Raw genomic sequence first — 23674 nt, 5'->3', positions numbered from 1 at the left:
TACTGTTCCCTGCCCTCTCCCCTGGATAATAGCCATCAGGTGATAGTTCCTGTGTTACTTCTTCCAGAAGGATGCCCCCTAACTTCTCTTACTGCCTGCGATATCTTGGCATCCTTTCCTCTATATCCTTTAGAGTATAGATTATTTATTTATTATATATACACTGTTCTGCCTGCATATATGCCTACACACCAGAAGAGGGCACCAGATTTCATGGTGGTTGTGAGCCACCATGTGGTTGCTGGGAATTGAACTCAGGAAGAGCAGCCAGTGCTCTTAACCTCTGAGCCATCTCTCCAGCCCCTCTGTTTCATCCTTAATTGCACACTTACCAAAGTTGGTATAACTGCTATTAATTATCCATAAATTCTCCAATTCAGATTCGGTCTCTCCTGCATGAATGTACACGGTTGTTTAGGTTTCTCAATAGTGGTGGAATTTAGCCTATCAGTTTACATTTAGACATGTAGGCTGTGTCGCCTCCTGATTTAGAGTAAATCTCTTTTATCCCCACTCTGTATTCTGTCATCCCTATTGATGAGTTTTACAGTCACAGACCTGACCAATCAGAGATTCAAAGAACCTTTCTTTAATTAATTTTTTTCTACTGAATATACAAAAACATTGTGTTAACATTTCCTAAATAATACAATGCAACTATTTATACGGCATTTGCTTATATTAAAAGGGGCACTGTGCACAGGCTACATGCAAATACTACAGTGTCTGTGTGAATGGCTTGGGAATCTGTGGAGTTTGCTCTCTGTGGTGTTCTATAACCAATTGGCTGGAGATTCCAAAGAACAAATGCATACATATATATATGGATGTATGTATATAAGAATGGGAGACCAAAAGGTTGGATTACTCAATTATATGAGTGCTTAGAAATGTTCATCTATGAAACTTAATATATATCTTGTCAATTAATGTGTCTTCTTTTTTTCTGCCTTCACTAAATACCTCTCTCCTAAATTTGTGTTGTGGGAAGGGCTCTGAATTTGTCTTCTCACATGGATAGTTCTAGTCACCAAGCACATGACAAGACCCATGGTTACATTGTGTTTGAAACCAGATTCTGCATTACCAGTTGTATGAATGACCTACATTTAAGTAAAGAGGGTGGACAATGTACAAGTAAGAGCAAAGAGAGGTGAGGTGATACAGACACACTTCAAAAGTGTGTAGTACAAAGGTACATTTAATGCACAAATGACAGACAAGTAAATATGAAATAGATAAGAAAGATAGGTAATTCCTGGTTGCCTAATACTTTCACTGGAAAACTATTTTTGACTTCTTTTGAATTGCAGTATTGCTCCATTTTTGTCATTTCTAGAGAAACATCTTTTGATGAGCTATTTTTGCTGGCCACATGTCACCTCTGTGGTAGGAAGTGATTCCCTGAGACATAAAGAAAGATTCTTCCATCTTCCTTATGGACAGGACAATGTTAGAGTCATCATGCTTCATATTTGCAGTGTTTGCAGAAGCAGGCGTCACTGTCTGTGTTAGTTGGGTTTCTACTGCTGTGATGAACACCATGACCAGAAACAGCTGCAGAGGAAAGGGTTTAGTTCAGCTTAAAACTCTCAGGTCAAACCCCATCGCAGAGGAAAGTCAGAGCAGGGACTCAAGGCAGGAGCCTGGAGGCAGGAAATGAAGCAGAAGCTTAGAGGAGGGCTCTTTATAAGCTTTCTCTCCACGGGTTTCTCACCTTGCATTCTTATGCACCCCAGGACTTCCTGTCCAGAAGTAGTAGTGGGCTAGACCCTCTTACATCAATCATTAATCAGGAAAATGTCGCACAGACTTACCTACAGGCCATTCCTAAGTAAGCATTTTCTGAGTTCCTTCTTCTTAGATACATTTGGGTTTATGCCACATTGACAAAAACCAACCAGTACTCTTTCCAATGAGAGTTTGCAAGACTTGATAATGAGTTAGGAGTTGGAAGTACTATTAGCAAAGGGGAGTGTTTTCATGCAGCAGCAGTAGAGAGTTATATATTTGTAACCTGTAAGGACAGATGGTCAAATCTTTAGTTAGCATGCTTTGCAGGGAATAGGAGGATCCTTCTATCATCTGATGGATAGAAGAGCAGAGTCTACCATTAAAATGCCCACCTCTGGTCTTGATGTGCATTAAGGGAAAGAGTGGGCACCTGGTTTGTTTAAGACCATGGAACCCCTGGGAAAATCCAAGTGCCTCACCCTTGGGTGGCTACAGTCCTTCTCTTCTAGGGTCTTCCTTTGGGACCCCAGGTCTTTTTTACCCAGCAGACTCCAACAGAGACAAGTGGATTGTCAGTTACTCACACAGAGTGGAAACTGAGTTTCTCCATAAAGATTTGAGCTCTCTGCGTTTGTTAGAGGAGGCAGGAACTTCTTGGTTGGGGATTAACATAAGGAACAGTTACCATGCTGCTCCAGCAGCAGGGCCTGGGTAAGAAGAGTCTCAGCAGTAATAGTAGGCAATGAAGTTAGTACCTGTAAGGTACAGTTTGCCTGCAGCCTGCCATTCTAGTCAGATAGATGCATAGACTTTCTAATTATATATCTTAAATTACTAATTCTATATGACCTGTTTGATTCTGACTAGATTTTTTTGCAACTTTATTTGGATCCTCCAATAAATAAAATTCAATACTACCACGACTTGTCTCCTTGCCTAAAAAGAGACTGGTCCTGCGAACTATGAAGACACGAAATTCCAAACACATTGTGCATACTGTGAATACTCCCAGTGATCCCATGCACTCTGGTCACTGCACAAGCGCTCTTTTCTGTTACTGAACCAGAGCTAAGCCCTGGACTGCCGGCCTGGAAGCTGCAGCGCTGAGGGAGGGAGCAAAGCGTTGTGCAGCTGGGGACTTTGGAATTGGTGAGAGCTGGCTCCGCAGCAATGGGGTCTGGGCTAGCTCTGAAGGAGTGCGGAGGGGACGGGCTCCCTGGGGCGGGGGGTGGGAGGGGGTGGGGGGAGGGGGCAACTAGCCTGGCTGTTGTCAATCTGCCAGTCCCCTGAGCCTGACTGCTTCTTGGCTTCATCCCACCCAGCAGAGCCACGCACTGAGCAGCGAGACCTGGCCCCATCCAGGTAGAACAGCTACCCAGGAACAAGAGTGACAGCTGGGAGGCTGATGGTGACTTGGGAAGCAAGGGATCCCGAGGTGAGCTTGGGGCTTTCAAAGCACAGTGGGGCGGTTGTGGCGCTCAGTGAAGCAGTGAGGTAGGGCGCTTCTTGTGGTTGCAAGCACATACAGGCAGGGTAGGGACAGCTGTAGAGTGAACAGCGCCTGAGGGCGACGTGCACCCTCAGGGCTCTGGGAATGTCCAAATACTCTCAGTTTAGCAGCGGGAGAGTGTTGGGGGGAGCGGTTAGCAAGAGGCCAGTCCTCCATGCCCCTTCCTCCAAATACGCTCCCCGAGACTGAGACTGAGTCAAGGGGTTGCAGGCTCCTTCCCCACCAGCCCTGCCTGCCGCCCCTGTACAGGTAAAGTTTGTCTCTTTGGATTCAGTCTGTCCTCTGCTCCCGCAGCACCGCAGGCAGGTACCATCGCTCTTCGCTTTCCTGCTGCAGCCCTCACCATGGAGTCCCCGGTCCAGATCTTCCGTGGGGAGCCAGGCCCTACCTGTGCCCCGAGTGCTTGCCGACTCCCCAACAGCAGCGCTTGGGTCCCTAACTGGGTAGAATCGGAAAGCAACGGCAGTATGGGCTCAGAGGACCAGCAGCTGGAGACTGCACACATCTCCCCGGCCATCCCTGTCATCATCACCGCTGTCTACTCTGTAGTGTTCGTGGTGGGCTTGGTGGGCAATTCGCTGGTCATGTTTGTCATCATTCGGTGAGTGCGGGACAGGGTGTGGTGGTAGCAGGGGTAATAGGATGACGATGTGTGTGTGTGTGTGTGTGTGTGTGTGTGTGTGTGTGTGTGTGTGAGAGAGAGAGAGAGAGACAGACAGACAGACAGACAGAGACAGAGAGACAGAGAAAGACAGAGAGAGACAGAGAGAGAGACAGAGAGAGAAAGACAGAGAGAGAGAGAGAGAGAGAGAGAGAGAGAGAGAGAGAGAGAGAGAGACAGAGACAGAGACAGAGAGAGACAGAGAGAGGTGTGGGGTCTCTTCTGTGCAGGGTTATGGAGATTCTTCAAGGTGACATCTTAAAAGAATTTCCTGGGAGAGTTTTACAGGAATTGTAGGGTCCACACAGGGCAAATCCGTGGTACCTTTTTAGGACTTAAAAGCTACCTGCCACAGCAGAGGCTCCAAGTCTCTGCTGAGAGAACACTGTGAAAAAGTGGCAGGGTTCTGATTCCAAGGTCATCTCCTGGTAAAGAAAAGAGAACATCTATGTGGCTTTTGCTTGTTTACCTGCTTTGGATTGAAATACTTTACTGCCCTGTGTAAATTTTTCTTTAAATAAACTCCAGGCCTACCAAATGCAGTGGAGATAATTCAGAGTTTTCTGTGATTCACTGGACTGGTGTTGTGGCTTATGAAATGAAAACCAACATGATACTTAGTGAATATCCACTAGCATAATTTTGAAGTGCCCAGAATCAAACTCAATAAGGCAAGCTCTCTATCCCTGAGCTATTTGTTTAGCCCTTGGTTTTTTGACATAAGGTCTTCTTATGTAGTCCACGATGGCCTTGAATTCATTCCATAGCTCAGGCTGGTCTGCAACTCTCATCTTCCTGCCTCCATCGTCCTGAGTGCTAAGATCGTAGCCCTAGGCCATGATGCCCAGTTCGCAGAAGTCTCCATTTCCCCCTCACTTTCTCCCTGTATCCTGTATAAACTCTGAGCTCTGGCTGCTTCTTAGATTACTTTCTCCTGTTTCCTAAGTGATCCAGTCATATCCTCCATGGCCTCATAGCTCTCTTCTGCCCTTTTGATATATTCTCCTGAGTAGTCAAACAAAGAACGAGAACCAGTGATGCATATGCGTGCTGAAAGAATTCATACAGGGAATTGGTTTATGCAAGTGGAACACCTGAAATCTTTAATTTAGGAAGCCAGAAGGGGTAGATGCTATGCCTGGGTAGAACTTCTTCCTCGGTGAACCTCAGTTATACCCTCAATGCCTTCTCCTGGTTCAGCCAGCCCACCTTTGTGGTCAGGATTACTTTCCCTATTTAAAATCAACTGAATCTCGATTAATACCTCCTACAAAAAACTTTTGCAGTAACACCCAAATGAATGTTTGAAGACCTGGAAACCATAGTCTGGCTAAGGAGAAACATTAAAATTATCTCCACACTGCCCCCCAAATGGCTTCATTGTTTCTTGTTTTTCCCATGTGGCTATGATTTTCAGGTATGTGATGATAAACCCAAAAACTCTTTCTCTCTCCTCATTATCCAGTCATATATATATAAAAACTCCACTATCTCCCCTTGTTCTGGATGGCTACCTGATGATCCAACATGAATTTCTGAATTTCTAGGCCTACCTACCTGTATTAGTCTGAGAGGGCTACCATTTCAAAGCTCTGTAGGCTAGGTGGCTTCAATAACAGAACATTTTATCTGACAGTTTTGGATACAAAAAGCCCAAGGTTAAAGTGTACCAGGTTAGTTTTCTCTGTAATGTCTCTGTCTTTTTGGCTGTCACCTCCATGTGATCAAATGGCCTTCTTTCTGTATGTGACTATGTCCTAAGCTCTAATAAAGACAGCAGACATAGCAGCTGATGTGTGATCTCACTGGATCTTAATTACTTCTTTGATGGCCAAGTCTCCAGCCACATTCTGAGGTGCCAGTGATTGGGACACCAACATATTAAACTCTGCCTACGACACCATGACCCATTCCTTTTCATTGTTCTAGAGCACTTCCTTCCAGTTTCAAGTTCTACAGCAATTACATTATATTCCATTTAGTCAAAAGTTCACTCCTATGAAGGTACATTTCTTTGTCAATGAATTTTAAGGATAAACAAAGAAAAATTTACAAAGAAACGTAAAGTAAAAATGAGAAATTCTTCGGGTCTTAGTGATAGGCTTTGCCTTTCCTATTCTCATCAGTTTTCAGTAATTTGAAGCCAGGGCTTGGCTCACTCCCAGACCTTCTCCCAGAGTAGAAGACATTTGGTTCTTTGTAGTTCAGCATCACTGTGTTGAAAGTTCCCCAAGAGAGAGTCATCTTGAAAGAGGTTTAGAGGTAACTATGGAAGGACTACTATGGAAAAGGCTACATTTCCTAAGCTCAAATTCATTGACCTATCCAAATTTTCTGAGCATGGAGCTTGATAGTCATGAAGAAACCAATTTCCTCACGTATTAATAGGAGAAAAGTTTACTCTTCCTTAAGCCACTAAGCAAAAGTTCCATAGTTCACTCTGCTTATGGCATCTTAAGTTTGGGACAGGTAATGGCTTATTCAGGTTACCCCTGAGCCAGTCTAGACTGCATGGCCAGACTGTGTGGTTGCCTCAGAATTGAGTCAGTGTAGGAAGGAATGAGATGACCCAGTTGGACAGTCTGCAATAGCATTACTTCTTTAATGTCAGATCTTTCATCCCCCCCCCACAGAGTTCCCATAATCCCTGCACTAGATGTTCTTGTCTTCCAAAGTCTCACCTGTATCAGCTTGGCCTCCTTTTACATATCACAAACCCCTGCAGAGGAGCACAAAAAAGACTAGTGTGCAGTGTGGTCACCTGCACACCCTTCACCACTGCTCCATCCTACAACTTTATCCTGGGCTTTGAATGAAACATTATGCTCTCATTTTTCTGCATCCAATCTTGGAACCAACATTAACATTTCTTTTTACAAAAGAATCAAAAAAGCAACATCAGAAATTAAGAGCCCATCTTTCTTTCTTTTATTATTTTGTACATGTTTGAGAATCTTTTAAAAGAGAGTTAGTTTCATGGCAGCTGCTTGTGTGGATTACTTAAACTTGTTTTCTCCCAGTGGAGTATGTGATTACAATGAAGTATGGAGGCTGCACAGCCGTTTCAGGACTAAAACAACCATATGAAGATAAAGAGGTTGTGGAAGGGAGGGAAGTAGGAAAGAAGCCAGCTGGGCTGGAGACATAGCCCTGTAATCCCAGCTACTTGGGAGGCTGAAGCCGGAGAAATGTGAGCTTAAGGCCTGTTTGGACAACTTAGTGAGAGCAAAATAAATCTCAAAACAAAAATTAAAAACACAGAGCTGGAGGAAATTCCTCGGTGTTTGAACACTTACTGAGCACACATAGGGCTCCAGCATCATAGAAAAGAAATACAGAAATGTGCTGTAGAGTTCTTTATGCCTGAACAGACCACAGACAAAGCCTTCTGAACTGTTCCCATGTCTCCTGGCTTTGCAGTCTTTCCTGATATCTGTCTTGGGGATAGTTTCAGGAGAACTTGTTTCTTACTGGGAGGGAAGAATTCCTCTCTATTAGCTCTTGTGCTATATCTGAGTGGCAATATCTTGCTGAGAACTATGTGGGTGGCACCTCCTTCACCGTAGCTTGACTTCTGGATGCAGACAGTCGTGGTTGCCCCTGGAGGCTCTCTGCTTAGCTAGAAATCTAAATTTCTGTGGCTGTAAGACAGCTGTCATTCTAAGATGGATGGAATTTCTGTGGGACAAGTAATACAGGCTTAGAATTGTATCAAGAGCTTTGAAGTAAACAATTACTTGTTCCTCACCTTTTCTTTAGAGGTTATGTCAGCTTATGTCTTAGACAAAGAAAACTTGTATAAGAAAAATAGACAGTGGTAGTCTTTGTTTTTGAGACAATCTCACTAAATTCCCCAAGCTCACCTCAAACTCACTATCCTCTTACTTTTGCCTACCAAGTGCTGGGGTTTCAGCCCTGTGCTACCACACCTCACAGGAGAATGGATTTTAAGAATGGGGCTAGTGCTGCAAAACACTTGTGGGTTATTGTTTTTTCACTTGTTTAACACTTATTATCCCAAATGGCCAATGAGGACAGAATTTTCATGAAAGGTTTAAATCTTTGCTTATGTCAATTCTCAAGATTTCTATAGGATGTCAGAGAAATAATTTTAAATATCTATATGCCTTTTGGTACCCAGATGGCTGTGCTCTGTGGAACATATTGGAATTTGTTCTGAGGGATCATTGCTGTGTGGCGATACCAAGAGGAACAGATGAGCTCTTTCCAGCCACTGACTACTCCAGTGAAATTATTTCTTGGGCATTCCCCATCCTCCTTGGCCACAGGCCTGCTGGGATAGCCTGCCCAGGTGTGACTTGGCTCAGGGTTGGCACTGCACTTGACTACCTGTGTGGTAACGGAGAGGAAAGCCAGCAGCTTTTGCGCCTCTTCCATCCTCTTATGGTGCTGGCTCTGTGCATGGGAGTGAGCACTGGAAAAAACCTGCTCCAATGTGGAATGAGATTCCCCAGAGGGACTTCAGACTGAGGGAAAGCCAAAGACAACTCAGAGGCAAGGACTACATTTCCTTTCTTTTCAGAAATGAATAAACTACTGCTTTTTAGTAAACAATCACAATTTCAATATCAAGTAATCCAGAAGGATGTTTAGCAAATTAATTTTATTGAGATGAACTGAAGATATCTGGAAAATTTAATGAAACAAACTCATATTTTCAAATCATTCAACTGAGAAGTCAGATCAGGACAATCTTCATTCCTGATTGTTTTATTTTTATTTAATATCTGAAAAAAGACTTTTCTAAAAGTTCTTGGTAGTTGAGTTCACAGAAAAATTTAATGACAGACATAGATTTCAACATACCCTGCCCCTCACATGCAGTCTTCCCACCATAAGCACCGTGCCACATGTAAGCATGCAGAAGGAGGCAATCAATACACCTGTGCTGACTCAGTAACTTCACACAGACTCCACAGTTCGCACTGGAGTTGCTCTACCCTATCAGGTTTCACTGAGGCCTAACTGACTACTGAAAATTACTTGTGTTGAAGGTGTGTTTAAAATGTCACTTGAAAGCTCACATGTTGAAGATGTTGTCATCCACTTGAAGTGCTGCTCAGAGGCAGTGGAATGTTGAAGAGGTATGATTTAATGTAAGGAAGTGAGGTCACTGGCTGCATGCCTTTGAAGGAGATATTGGGGTGTATGCATGCTTGCTCTCTCTCTCTCTCTCTCTCTCTCTCTCCTCTATCCTACGAATGCACGAGGTAAACAGGCCTTCTTTACCATGGTATACTGAACCATCATGATCTCTTCCCAACAAATGGACCAAAGTGGACTGAAACTTCCCAACTGGGAGCCATAACAACCTTTCCTCATTACAGATTGATTACCTTGGGTATTTTGTTACTGTGATAGAAAAGTAACATCATTTAAAATATGTATGAACTCTAAAATTTTTAACTTAATCAAACAAACACAGTCATTATCACACAGTGATAATGATATCACACTTCTCTAGGAGTGCCAGTTATGTAGGAAGCACACTTAAGATCTGTCCTCAGCATCTTTCAGATCCACACTATAGTATCCTAACCATAGTCATCATTTATATATCATTTGTACGTTTGTTCTCCAGAATGAATTCATCTTGTAACTGAGGATTTGTACCTTTGAGCAATGTCTCCTCATTTCCCTACCCTTTTGGATCCCTACCCAGCATGTTATGCAACCTGGAAAGCATACTCAGTATAGTGAATACACCACTCTTGTTGACATGCAAAAGAAAGCCCACCCATTACCTGCTTGTGTCTTGCACTGTTGGTCTCCTACTGCTAGTTAAAAGGACTGTGTTTCCCTGAGGCTTCACAACTTTCTTCCTACTGTGTCTGGATGTGGGAAATTCGAGTATGGGGGACAGATGCCAGGTCCATGGGTTCAGTAGTGTTGTAGTTTGCATTACATTGACACCAAAGTTTGAGTTTCTACTATGTCGCTGACTTCCATTTTAGGACAAGTCATCTGTTCTTCTAAACTTGTTCATTGCCACCCTCCACCTTCAAATTACTACAGTTGACTCTTCACATCTGTAGATTCTGCCTTTGTAGATTCAACCAAAAGTCCTTAGGCCTGTCTTGGTTTGTGTCTGTACAAATTGGTGTAATTTAACAAACAAAAACAGAACCCCCCCACCCCAAACAATGAGTATAACCACTGTTTACATTGCATTTGTGAACACACAGAGGGAAAGAAGCTAGACACCTGGGAAATCTGCACAGATGCTGTAAAGAGGGAACCCCACAGGAACTTGAGCTTGCCAGATGACAGGGACACAGAGAGAAGTTTGATACCCAGTATCCCTTGCAGGGGGCAGTGAGAAGATGGGCTTTCTGGGGAGTGATGGCAGACTGGATGGGTGGGAAGAGTGGTGTTAGGCCAGAGAAGACCTATGACCCATCAAGAACAAAATTGTTTTACACATTCACTGGTGGCTTACAAAGTGATAGGTGCTGCTTTAGGAGTTTTATATGACTTGATAAAGTTGTAGTGATGATTAGATCACACACACACACACACACACACACACACACACACACACATACACGTCACACAGCAAGGGCCTGGCATATGGTAAATGCTCTGGTGTGAATGCTGGCCTCCACTGTCATTACCAAGGCAGCTGCTGCTCTTGTTATTACAATAACCTCCCACGGCCCTACCCTAACAACTTATAGTATAGTCCTGTGTTTCTTGGGGAATCTTGGAATCCATGTCTACTGGGTAAAGGAACTCAGTGTCTTCTTCCTGGTCTGTCTTTCCCCTCCTGTCCAAGGTACAGTGTTGTGACTCAGGTTTGTAGCTCTGTGGAGATATTAGCAAGGAGAAACCGCCGACTTTGCCCTTGAGTGCCACATGCTCCTGAGATGTGTATTTTAAAGACACAATCATTTGCAGCCAACCCACCTTCAGCTTTTACAAACAAGCCAAGACTTCCCACCTAGATGGTGCCATTTTACTTTAAATGCTTGCAAATTTCTGTAAAGCATTATGGATGAAATGGGGGAAATAATACTCTATCACAAGAAAAAAATATTTGTTTTATCCTCAGTAGACATAATTGAATGAAAAGATTGCCTAACATTTTGTTGTAGTTAAATGTATATAGCTCCTGGGGGCTCTGCCAGAATCTCTGAGGGTAGAGGTTTTGGTTTCCACCTGCATGTTTATAGAGTCCAGCACAGTGTACTTCCTGGAAGACTATTAATGCTATTGAACTTCTGGTTCATTCTTTTCTTTAGTTCTGATTGTGAGCTCTCTATCCTGTCAGTGTGGCACGTTTCTAAGCACCTGTCTGCAGGATAGAGCCCTGCCCTGTTCCTCAAAGCAAGGTCTGTCTCTGTCTGTGCTGCACAGATCACTCAAGCCCAAATGTCTTTAGCTAGAGAAGGGCAAAGACATAAATCTCTATTCCAACTTGAAGGATGTGTGAAAATCAAGTAAGATAAATAAAAGTCAAAATGCTAGATTTTGAAAGTTATAAGTAGTTGGAATGACAGATGTAGGAATATGTAACTTACATGTAACTCCTGGATTGCAATTTCTGCACTGTAATTTGTATTTATATCTCTTTAAGATTTTTAAAGGGAATTCCATGATTCTTAGTTGCTGCATGTATAGAACAGAAATATTAGGTGATGTAACATGAATCTTAAAAGGTCTTATTCACAGAAAAAAATCCAGAGCCAGATATTGGGGTGAAAGCTGAAAGATCAGAGAAACAGAATCAGCCACAGCCAACCTCACCTCACCACCTCCTCAGCCAATCCTGTTTCCACAAATTCTCAGAATGAAAGCCTCTGAGTCCTCACCCCTGAGAGAATCAGTTGAACTGCTGCTTAGTTCCTGTCTCTTCAAGCCTTATAGACCATTCTCCACCCAACCATGATTCTTTCTGAGATTAAAGGTGTCTGTGCTTCCCAAGCAAAAACATGAGATCTCAAGTGCTGGGATTAAAGGTGTGTGCCACCACACCTCACTCTGTTCCCAATGTGGCCTTGAACTCACAGAGATCCAGACATATCTCTGCCTCCCAGTGATAGGATTAAAAGTGTATGCCACCACTGTGAGGCCTCTATGTCTAATCTGGTGGATGGATCTGTCCTCTGATCCTCAGACAAGTTTATTAGGGTACATAATATATTGGGGTACACAATATGTCACCACATTTCCCCCTTTTTGTCTAAAATAATAAAATATTTTTTCTTGTGATAAAGTATGATTTCCCCCATTTTATCCATAGTGCTTTTCACAAATTTGCAAACATTTAAAGTAATAAGAAAAACTATGTACAATAAGTACAATAACTATATACTTATCAGGATCCCCATAAGATTGCCAGTGCCCCCAATCAGCAGGAAGAAGTATGAGAAGCTATGCCCAAATTCCCAAAATACTGTTTATAAATGTTTATTTTTATTTAAAGGGGATTGATTATAAATGTAATCTCTTTCTAAAGAAGAAAAGGGGATAATATAGATATGATAGGATAAAAAGGGTAGATTACTGAATCTACTTTTAAAGAGCAACAACTTGTTTGAAATGTTTACATTGCTATGGATTTTAGTTTACTGATACAAATTTAAAGTTAATTTTGTTATACTGTATATATGTTTCTACTCTTTTTTAAGGAATTATGTTTATGCAACTCAATTAAATTGTAATGTATAATTAAGAAATACAGATTAATAATTAGTCTTCTATGATAGTCAAATTTATAGTTATGTTAGTTACATTTATTTTAGATATACAAAGATATATTTTGATTAGTTAGGTAATCTTCAAACACTTCAAAGACCTAAAGAATATGGCATTTAACATGGTTTAAGAACTTATAAATTTCTGGAAAATGAGACTCGTCTGCTCCTGGCAGCACCAATTACTTCAAAGAGGATGATGGGCATTGAAGAAACTCGGTATAGAGTTTGCTTTTTTTGTGGCAAAAGTTAACCACTGGGCAAAAAACGTGCCCTTGCCTGGACTCTTGACAGGATGTTGTATAAACTGAACATGCAGGACCCATAGGAAAATGACCACTGAATCCTGCCAAAACAAGATGAGATGGTTATTCAGGTTCCTGCTTTACGGAGGAGACTACCAGACATTCTACAGAACACAGGGAGAAGCAACTGAGAAATTCTAGGCCTATAGGCTAAAGATGGATGCCCCAGTATTACAGAGGAACTTTGAGTGACTGTCCAGCAGCCAGATGTCTCTGTCATTCTAGATTTTTGGAAGTTGCTTACAATGTACTTCCTGTTTACTTAGGTAATATTATACCTTTCTGGGGTCTTTGTTGTAGTTGAAGACTAAATAATTATAATTATAGTTTTCCTTAGTCATGATAAAAGATAAACTAGACATAAAACTTTAGACTCACAAACATAGGATAGATGATAGAGTATTTTCTTTAATTTTCCAAATACAAATTGACTAGATATTGTAACTGTAATTCTTGCTTGATAATTATATGTAATTTTACTTTGTTAAAGTTAAAACCTTCACTTTTGATTAGACAGAAAAAGGGAAGTGCTGTGGGATGTCTTTCTGATGCTGTGAATATATGTTGCTATGATTGGTTAATAAAGAAGCTTCTCTGGCCTATGGCAAGTCAGGTTATAGCCAGGCAGGAAATCCAAGACAGAGACCAGAAGAAGAAAGGAGAGTAGGAGAGAGACGCCAGTCACCACTCAAGAAGCAGCAAGATGCCAGCAGACTGGTAATGCCACTGCCATGCGGCAACATATAGATTAATAGGAATGGGTTAATTTAAGATGAAAGAGCTAGCTAGCAAGAAGCCTGAGCCATAGGCATACAGTTTGTAATTACTATAACCTCTGAGTAATTATTTTATAAGTGACTATGGGACCTGCAGATAAGAGATTTGTCAAGACTGCTGGGCAAGGCAGGACTAGAGAAATTCTGGCTACAAGTCTCTACCACATGGAGTTACTATGAGACCTAGATGAGATAGGCCTATATTCTGGATGGAAAGCTTTTTGAAATGAGTTGTCACTGTGCTTACTGTCTGTGCTCAGTTCTTTTATTCTGAGCTCTGGTGACATGATCTGGATTCTTTACAAATTCAGATCTTATACAGTTTTGTGCATCTATTGGTTATAAATATTTTGAAAAGCTAAAAACTAGATATCACCCAATATTTTATGATAACTTTAGATTCATATCTTATAGAGTTCTAGTATCATTGCACTTATGTTCTTCTATGTCAGGGCTCAAGTTTCATTTTACCACCATCTTTATGTTCAAGCTGAATTGGGTAAAATGGCCATGAGCATCATCTGGAAGCTATGTCCCACTTCGCTTTCAGGGCTAGCTATGAGATTCTCCACAAATATGAAAAGGAGGAAGAATTGGAGCACATGATATAAATTAGACATGATCACTCGCTTGGAGTGGGGGGAAATAAATTTTACCCCATGTGCTAAAGTTATCTTTGGAATGCTGTGGAGTAAACACGCATTTTGTACACGAGGGAACTGAGGATGGTGATAGTAAGTTCTTGCTGTTCTCTGGACCTTGAACATAGCTCAAAGGCTTGGGTGTTGAATATGTGGCCTTATGCCTTTAATGGATGCAGGCTAACTGAGGGTCTTTGGATTTTTTTAGGTGTTCCCTTAAATGGGGTCTTTGGAACTCATGTTCATCTTCATATTCTTCACTAATGGTGGTAAAATGAATGGCTTTGCTCTTCTGTGCACTCCTGTATAGAGGCATTGCTTTACCACTGGCCTGAAGCTACAAGGCTAGCAAGGCATGGTATGGAACCTCCAAGAAAGGGAACAGAAATAACCCTTTCCACAGACAAGTTGACTAGCTCAGGTATTTGTCATCATGATGCAAAATTGACTAGTACATCCTAGTGAAGTCAGTCTGTTGGTAGGAAGGAAAAAAATGGAAGACCAGGACCCAGGCATATCTAATTTTATAAAGCAAAGAATGCCAGTATAAGTTCATGAAGACACAGGAACCTCAGAGACTCCAAACACAAGAGTAGATACCAAAGCTACCACCAGCTGGAACTTCTATTAATATTAGTGATTTTGTTAGAGGAACTTAAAGGAGTAGGAAGTATGTCTATAACTTGTATTTTTTCAAACAAAAAAATCACATTTTAAAGCAGGCAGTACTCAAATGTATTGTATTCTATATTTTCTCATTAGAAACATTATTTCTAAAACTGTACTTGCTTAGTTATCTGTGCTTTTATAAAGATATTATGAGTATTTGGTTATAAAGCCTTAAACATTTTCTAAAACATATAAGTCACTTAGCAATATTTGAGTTAAATGTCCAAAGGTGGAATGTGTTTCCCCACTTCCCAGATTAAATCACTCTTTTAGAAATGGGCCATGAGGAAAACCAGAACTTGCTAACTTTAGTACTAATCCTTGCAATGGTCCCTCACCCAGCCAATAACATATCTTATTTCTCACAAGAAGAGAAGGGGAAGATCAAAGGCAGTGGATACTGAGGGTGGAATGCATCCCCACCTGCCAGATGTGTTGAGCAAGACTCTGTAGTGGCCTCTCTCCTGGGCTCCCAGCTTACCATCTTTATGTATCAGAAACTGACTCTGAAAGTTTAGACTCAGGACTGTGACTTCATCTTGGGCAACACCATTCCATCACTCTGATATTACTGACAACTAAATGTTTTCCATGAGGCAATGTATGTGTCTAGGAGGACAGGGATGCATTCATTGTGATAAGGTTTACAATTCTCAAGTACACAGAAAGGAATTAATAGACAGTTTTCCCCTCTTGGCTTCAGAGAGGTGAAATGCTATGTGTATTTACTGCTCAATGGATTCTGGAGGAAGCATTCCTTCAAAGAACAATTCTTTGATTGTTGATTCAGATTTGAGTGAAAGCAGTGTTGCTCTGAACCTCATGTTGTAGTGTGGAGAATTATTTCAGCTTCCAGGCAATCTTGCTGACCCAATTTGAACATTAATGTCCCCTTGACTGAAAAGCAAGACAGTTAGAGACAACTGCACACTTTATATAATTGTCCAAGACTGAGAGAAAGACCGAACTTATTTTTGTTTACTGTGATGTTACTGTATCAAATACAATTCACGTTGGTCTATTCTATTTATATAATACACTTAAAATGACAAGTTGGTGGCATAAGCAAGCAGAAATCAATGATTTTGTGCTTTGGCCACTGCAGCTGGATATATTTTAAAATTGAACACCATTTTGTACTTTCAAAAGGTTAAATAATTACAATTATTGATTTCTCAAAATAACCATAAAGGGAAAAGGTTTTGTATTATACAAACAGAAGAAAAATACTTCAAAAATACTTGAGGTAAGACCTCTGTGAAGGATTAAAATAAATCATCACCTATGACATGAAGACCTCTATGTATTCCAGTCTGTCTGTGTATTCGTGTATTTATTGACCTATATTTTCTTCATTCTCTTTATCATGGTTTGAACAAAGCACTAAGACAAAACTTTAATAAGTTTGAGTTCCTTTCACAATCTGCACATGTAATGAATGCAAAAGGAATACGTAAGTGCACAGCAAAATTAATAGTTCAGTGGCTGTCACTCACATTCACACTCTGGGTTTAAGTTACAGAGCTGGAAGTAACTGCTATTGTTTCTTATCATTTAGATACACGAAGATGAAGACAGCAACCAACATCTACATATTTAACCTGGCTTTGGCAGATGCCTTGGTTACTACCACCATGCCCTTCCAGAGTGCTGTGTACTTGATGAATTCCTGGCCTTTTGGAGATGTTCTGTGCAAAATTGTCATTTCCATAGACTACTACAACATGTTTACCAGCATATTCACCTTGACCATGATGAGTGTGGACCGCTACATCGCTGTGTGTCACCCTGTGAAAGCTTTGGATTTCCGCACACCTTTGAAAGCAAAGGTCATCAATATTTGCATTTGGCTCTTGTCATCATCTGTTGGCATATCAGCAATAGTACTTGGAGGCACCAAAGTTAGAGAAGGTAAGATCCATTGTTTTCATCCCATTTATAAAAATTGAATTTTTTCATTAGATGAACATTTTTACCTTGGGAATGACTGGAACACATATCTATTGGGAAACAAGCAAATAAAAGCAATGAATATTATAATTCCTAAATCCATGGAAAATTAGAAACAAAAAATGTTGTGTTCTTTCTACTTCTAAACATGGAATGGGGTGATGGCAGTGCTAGAGAATAGACACCTAGAGGTCTCAAATCCTTAAAGTGCTTGCTGAATTTAGAGCAACTGTAAATCCATGGAGAGAAGACTATATACACTGGCTTCTTATTTTATTTTCATCTTCCCCTATTTTCCACAGAAGCTTTTGAGACACTGAGGTTGAGAGTACCATTCTATAAAACACACTTTGGAAACCTGTAGCCTAGACATTTATGTTTTAACTAATGATGTGGTGAACCAAGCAGAAAGCGAGTGTGATTAACCCTGACAGTATTTCCATAGGTCATAAGGAGAAAAGTGTATGCACATAAGGCCTTCTAACTGCCACTAGACTGCATCATACTCATTATTCTTATTTTTTGGTGGAAAGGGAATTTGAAAGTGTATGAAGTAAGAAAACAAAGGCAAGAAGGTTTTGAAAATGCAATCTAGCAATCACACATATTTCCTTCTTTTTCTCCCCAACAAGGAATTAAATTATTAGAGACATATATGGGATCTTTTCTCTTTTCTGCCTTAAGGTTACTCCTCATATATCCTTTCTTCATTGGCTTTTGTCAGCTCACAATCAGGTTCACAGATGGTTACAATTCTTACCCTATGCAAACAGGGTAAAGAGACTTTCTCTGCATTTATTAAATTGGGATGAGGGATGAAGTTGTCTGGGTACTTTAGAACACATCAATGCCTGGGTCCCAAGAGAGCCTGGCTTAATCTTGCAGAAGTGTGACCTAGGTTAGTCTGACCTGAAGCCAAAATGAGAACCACTGTCTCAAAAGTTTTGCTTTTCTAGTAAAAAATGAAGCCATGGGAAATATGTTTGATCTTAATAGATACTCCCTAGAGGGAAGCAGGTAAACAGCCTTTGAACTGTATAAATGCTACTTAATGGTCTTGAAGGTGTCCAGATGCATCTTTTTATTAGAGAGCTTTGTAGTACTTGTGAGTACAGATAATTGAATATATGTAACAAGACCTTTTCAGGACATAGTAAAAGAACAGGTGCTGTAATCATTGCTTATCTTCCATGGTAGGTAGATGCATAGGCTATTTTTGTACATTCTAGACAGTTTCTTTTAGAGAACTTTTAGGGTCACAGTAAAATTAAAATGCAAAATAGAGTTTCAATTTGTCTCTTGCCACCACACATGAACAGCTTCACCACATCAACACCTCCACTAGAGTGGCACATTTGTCACAGCCCGGCCTAAATTGGCATACCATCACCCAAAGTTGACAGCTTACATTAGGGGTCACTCTTGGTGTTGTGTGCTCATGGTACTTTCTTCTGAACTGTGTTTCAAGTTTCTATCACAGCTACAGCAGGTGATGGACCCTGACACTTGCAATCAAATGAGCAATTGTGAAGATGATTCATCACACGGAAGAATTTTTTCTCCATGGCTACATTAAGGGGAAATAAATGGCAAGGAACTCTTCTTAGTCTCAGGTGTCTGTGCATCACGAGGCCCATCCGGGAGCAATGCTCTGCACTCACTAAAATGAGAAGGGGCTGAGTAACAAAAGGTGATAGATGACTTTCTCAGGGCAAATAAAGACATGGTTTTGTAGTTCATGTTTCAATTGCAAATTTAACAACTATATTACTTCTAGCATGTGTCAGAAAGTGAGACCGTAGGAAAAACATGAGTTTCAGTTAGGCTTTGGAAATAAGAAATGAGAGAGATGTGGTTTTTCCAGGTAGATATTGATGGAGATGAATGCACAGGTGTAGTAGAAGAAAAGATGCATTAATGTCAGTGAAGATTAATTTGTGCAGCAAAGGAGAGCATATTAAAGTGATTTATAGGATAACTGTTCTTTCCTTTTACTTTTTTCAATTAAAGAATTTGTTTATATTGTGAAAGATGATTTTTGTGAACTGCATTCATTTTGGAGTGATGCACCATGCTGCCTGTTAAGACTGTTTCATGACTAAGAGGAGTGCTTTAGGTCATCTTTCCAACTGGTCATGGCTGGTTGGTACTGTCCTTCAGCATGTCAGTGTCATCAACAACCAGCACGGTCCTCAGAGGCCATGCAGTTTGTTGATATGTTTACCAGCATCTACTGATATCCATGCAATAGTGAGGGCTCTTTGTATACAGTAATGTTTTTACTGTATGGGCATTAAATATTGAATCTTATGTTCTACATATGTGTGAATTATTTATTTTGGTAAATCATAATCTGCTTATCACCAGTACTATAGTAAGCAACCCTAGACAAAAAAAAAAAAAAAAAAACAAAAAACAAAAAAAAAAAAAAAAAAAAACTATAAGCAGCTAAGAGATGCTGAAAGTAAGAGAAATAGCTTTCCCTGGGAAATAGTACTCAGTTACTTAATACAAAACCAAATAATCATCCCTGAAAACATATAGACAAGTAACATTATACACAATAAGCAGGTTATATGTATATATTTAGTAATATATACACATACATATGCAACAACAATTAAAGAAATAAAAGCCCTGAATTTGAGAGAGAGCAAGGGGTGTACATGGGAAGGGTAGGAGAGAGGAAAGGGAAGGGGAAATGATTTAGTTTAATTTCAAAAACTAAAATAGAAAACAAAAACAAACAATAAAAAAATGAAAAAGAAATCTTTAGTTTGACTGTTGGATCTAATTCTAATATGAAAGTCATAGATGCTGGACTATGTGCCAATGTGAGCTGTGACCCTGCTGTACTCATCTGCAAGGGAAAAGAAAGTCTGAAGCCACAATTCTAGCCTTGAACTTCAATACGATCAACTTCTTTAGATTCTATATGTGAGAATAGTTGTATGGTATTTGAAGAAACACTACTTTCTGAGCTGAAGCAACTGTAAAGATAATTCAATCTGAACACATTTTCTTTTTCCAGAAACAGATATTTGAAACAAATCATGGATTAGGGACATTTTGTAGTTCCTCTTCTTTGATGATACATGTTCAGTGTCTCAGGCACTTTTGGAGGCCATCTCTACTCCACAATTGGTGTTTATTTCATACAGATTTTTTAAAGTAGCTGCCATTGATCATTTTCTTTTCTCTTTTTTTTTTTTTTTTTTTTTTGGTTTTTCGAGACAGGGTTTCTCTGTGTAGCTTTGCACCTTTCCTGGAACTCACTTGGTAGCCCAGGCTGGCCTCGAACTCACAGAGATCCGCTTGGCTCTACCTCCCGAGTGCTGGGATTAAAGGCGTGCGCCACCACCGCCCGGCGCCATTGATCATTTTCATCATCGATCATAACTATCAGTCAAATATTTACTAAACTGTAACTATCTGTGAGATAGTTGAAGCGAAGCAAGCCTTCACAGTTAAATGTCATCACCTTGGTGTCATGTTGCCAAGTTTGATGAGTGACTGTTGCACATTAGATGTACAAGGGTTTTGTGCATATATGATGTATGCATGACCACTTATTTTAAAGATTTATTATTTTTGTAGCATGTGCTGTAGGCATGACCCTTGTGCCAAAGATGAATTTTGAGAATAAGGCAGATTTGATCCTTATTCTAGGGTTGTTTACATTCTAAAGAGAAAAGTGAGAAAAAATAATGACCTCACAATTTCCTTTAAGAAGATTATCTGTCTATGTAGTAAATATTGTGAGTAGAATTATATGGACCACACATTGTCAGGGAGAGAACCAAAGAAAGAAATCTCTACATAAGTGTCTCTGAAGTGACTTTTCAGCCGACACTTCTGCAAGTAGAGACCTACAAAGGTTTGCGACTTCCCCGTCGCCAAAACACACTTCTCATCTTTAAGAACATGTTTATGCTTGCCATTTCAGTATCTGTGATCCTCTATGAGCCCAGGTTACTTGATTCTATGGGTTTTATTGTGGTGTCCTTGACCCCTTTGGCTTTTACAATCCTTCTTCCCCCTCTTCTGCAGGATTCCTTGAGCTCTGCCCAGTGTTTGGCTGTAGGTCTGCATCTGTTTCCATCAGTTGCTTGATGAAGCCTCTCTGATGACAATTGGGCTAGTCACCAATCTATACGTATAGCATAATATTGTTGGACATCATTACATTGACTTTTTTCTTTTTCTTTTTTTGCCAGTTAGGTTTGGTTCTATCCTAGGTGTTTGCACTATTCAGCCTCTGGTCCTGGCCCTCCAGGCAGTGTCAGGGGTAGGTTCCTTCTAGTGGTATGGATCTTAGGCTGGACCAGTCATTGGTTGGCCACTCCCACAATTCCTGTGCCTCTTTTACCCCAGCACATCTTGTAGGCAAGGCAAATTGTAGGTTGAAGGTTATGTGGCTGGAGCCTGTATGGGGCTGACCTAGGCCCTCTTCATATGTTACAGTTGTGTATGTAGTCTTTCTAACAGTGAAAGCAGGAGCTGTCTCTGAGTCTTTTGCTGATTTTTGGGACCATTTTCCTCATACTTCGTTGCTGTGTCCAGCCTCAATACCAGGCATGTGCCTAGTCGTACTGCAATTTGATATGCCATGTTCAGTTGATATCCATGGGAGGCCTGCCCTTTTCTCAATAGAAACAGAAGAGTGGATGGGGGGAGTGCAGAGAGAAAGGTAGGGGAGGGACTGGGAGGAGAGAAGGGAGGGGAAACTGTTGCTGGGATGGGATAAAAAAATCGTTACTTAAAAAATAAATAAAACTCCAGATCACCTTAAAAAAAGAAAGAAAAATTTTTATGAGCTGGAGAGATGGATCAGCAGTTTAGAGCACTTGTTATTCTTGCAGAAGACCACATTCAGTTCCACAGCATTCACATGGTAGCTCAAAAACATTTGTAACTCCAGTTCCAGGGAATTTAGCTCCTTCTCACCACTGTGGGAACCAGGCACACAAATGGTGCACATACATTTATGCAGGCAAAACACTCATACATATAAAATAAAAATTAAAAATTAAAATGTTTATCAGATTTAATAGACAACTGTAGAACATTTATATTAAACTCAGAGTTTCATGACATACTAACTAGTGAAATTTTTAACATTTCATTTTCTAAGACAATGGTGATGATTTTTAAAGGATACTTTAAATCATTTAATAGAAACACTAAAGCAAAGGTTGATATAGATGCTTATTACTTTCTCTTGGTTTGTCTTCATTTACCTTTAAAATTTTTGTTCACATTTCAATGACGTTAATCACAGTGAGCAGAGTGGTACTATTAAATCACAGCACCTGATTCATATTTAGATGTATTTCATCATCAATTTAGTTAATATTTTTAAGACAAGTTGGTATTTGCTAAATTCAGTAGGGAGATTCAAAATGTTTAGTCATTTACTAGAAATAGATGCTTTCTTTTGTTGTTTTTGCTGTTTACTCTTTTGTCAGAGCCACGGGTGTGGAGAAATTGTTACTACACAAAAATACAAAATAAATGGCACACTAAAAGTGAACAGTTTGGCTCCTCTGAAAGCCACCGATACAAAGCCAACCCTCACAGATGGACAAGTCACACTGTTAGCCAGCTTGCATATTTATTCAGTACAGAACTTTGTGTTTGACAACAAGTAGCTCTGTAGACACATGTTTTGATAGAATGCTCAGTAGTGAACCATCAATTTCTGAGTTGCTGTTGTGCTTCCAGTACGATCTCACTGTACCTGGACTTCTGAAATCAAAGGTATTGGGATAACATATAACACTGAAGTCATAGTACTGACAATAACAGGATTCTCTCTGTGATTTTGTTCACTTTGGTACCTCTGGCAGATATGGATGGCATTGAGTGCTCCTTGCAGTTTCCTGATGATGACTATTCCTGGTGGGACCTCTTCATGAAGATCTGTGTTTTCATCTTTGCCTTCGTGATCCCCGTCCTCATCATCATTGTCTGCTACACCCTAATGATCCTTCGCCTGAAGAGTGTCCGGCTCCTCTCTGGCTCCCGAGAGAAGGACCGAAATCTCCGCAGGATCACCAAGCTGGTGCTGGTAGTAGTGGCAGTCTTCATCATCTGTTGGACCCCCATTCACATCTTCATCCTGGTAGAGGCTCTGGGCAGCACCTCCCACAGCACAGCTGCCCTCTCCAGCTATTACTTCTGTATTGCCTTGGGTTATACCAACAGCAGCCTGAATCCTGTCCTTTATGCCTTCCTTGATGAAAACTTCAAGAGGTGTTTTAGGGACTTCTGCTTCCCTATTAAGATGCGAATGGAGCGAAAGAGCACCAACAGAGTTAGAAACACAGTTCAGGATCCTGCTTCCATAAGGGAAGTGGATGGGATGAATAAGCCAGTATGACTAGTCGTGGAGATGTCTTCTTACAGCTCTCTAGGTAGAGAAGAGTTCAATGATCTTGGTTTAACCCAGATTACCACTGCAGTCTGAAATGGAAAGATGAGGTATTCAATAATGAAGACAAGTCATGCTCTAAAGTCTTGAAGTGCAGGGCACATTAGTGATCTAGCTGAGTAGGGGGAGCAAGTCTGAAGAACAGAGCACAGAGGTCCTGGCAACAATACACCTCTTTCCTAGGACAGGGAAGCCAGTCTAATTTCAACTCAATCATAAACAAAGATAATACTTTTTCTTCTGGTTCCCCTGGTTTATTTCCCCTCCATCTGTGTGGC

General features: G+C 40.6%; 1 protein-coding gene across 2 annotated transcripts; it reads left to right on the top strand.

The window, feature by feature from the left end:
- Window positions 1-3588: 3588 nt before the first annotated feature.
- Window positions 3589-23398, top strand: Oprk1 (opioid receptor kappa 1). 2 transcript variants are annotated; one of them, XM_059255627.1, is made up of 3 exons: window positions 3589-3845; window positions 16572-16924; window positions 22813-23398. In XM_059255627.1, the coding sequence occupies exons 1-3, from the start codon at window positions 3589-3591 to the stop codon at window positions 23343-23345; spliced, it is 1143 nt and encodes a 380-aa protein (XP_059111610.1). In that variant the 3' UTR covers window positions 23346-23398. The 2 variants fall into 2 exon arrangements, with proteins under 2 accessions (XP_059111610.1, XP_059111611.1); XM_059255628.1 differs by lacking the exon at window positions 3589-3845 and adding an exon at window positions 14565-14584 and having other exon boundaries at window positions 16572-16927; window positions 22822-23398.
- The last annotated feature ends 276 nt before the right edge of the window (window positions 23399-23674 follow it).

This window comes from Peromyscus eremicus, chromosome 2 (genome assembly GCF_949786415.1).
Source record: "Peromyscus eremicus chromosome 2, PerEre_H2_v1, whole genome shotgun sequence".
Taxonomy (NCBI): Eukaryota; Metazoa; Chordata; class Mammalia; order Rodentia; family Cricetidae; genus Peromyscus; species Peromyscus eremicus.
Note: the sequence above shows the minus strand (reverse complement) of the source record. Positions and strands in the feature narration are given on the sequence as shown.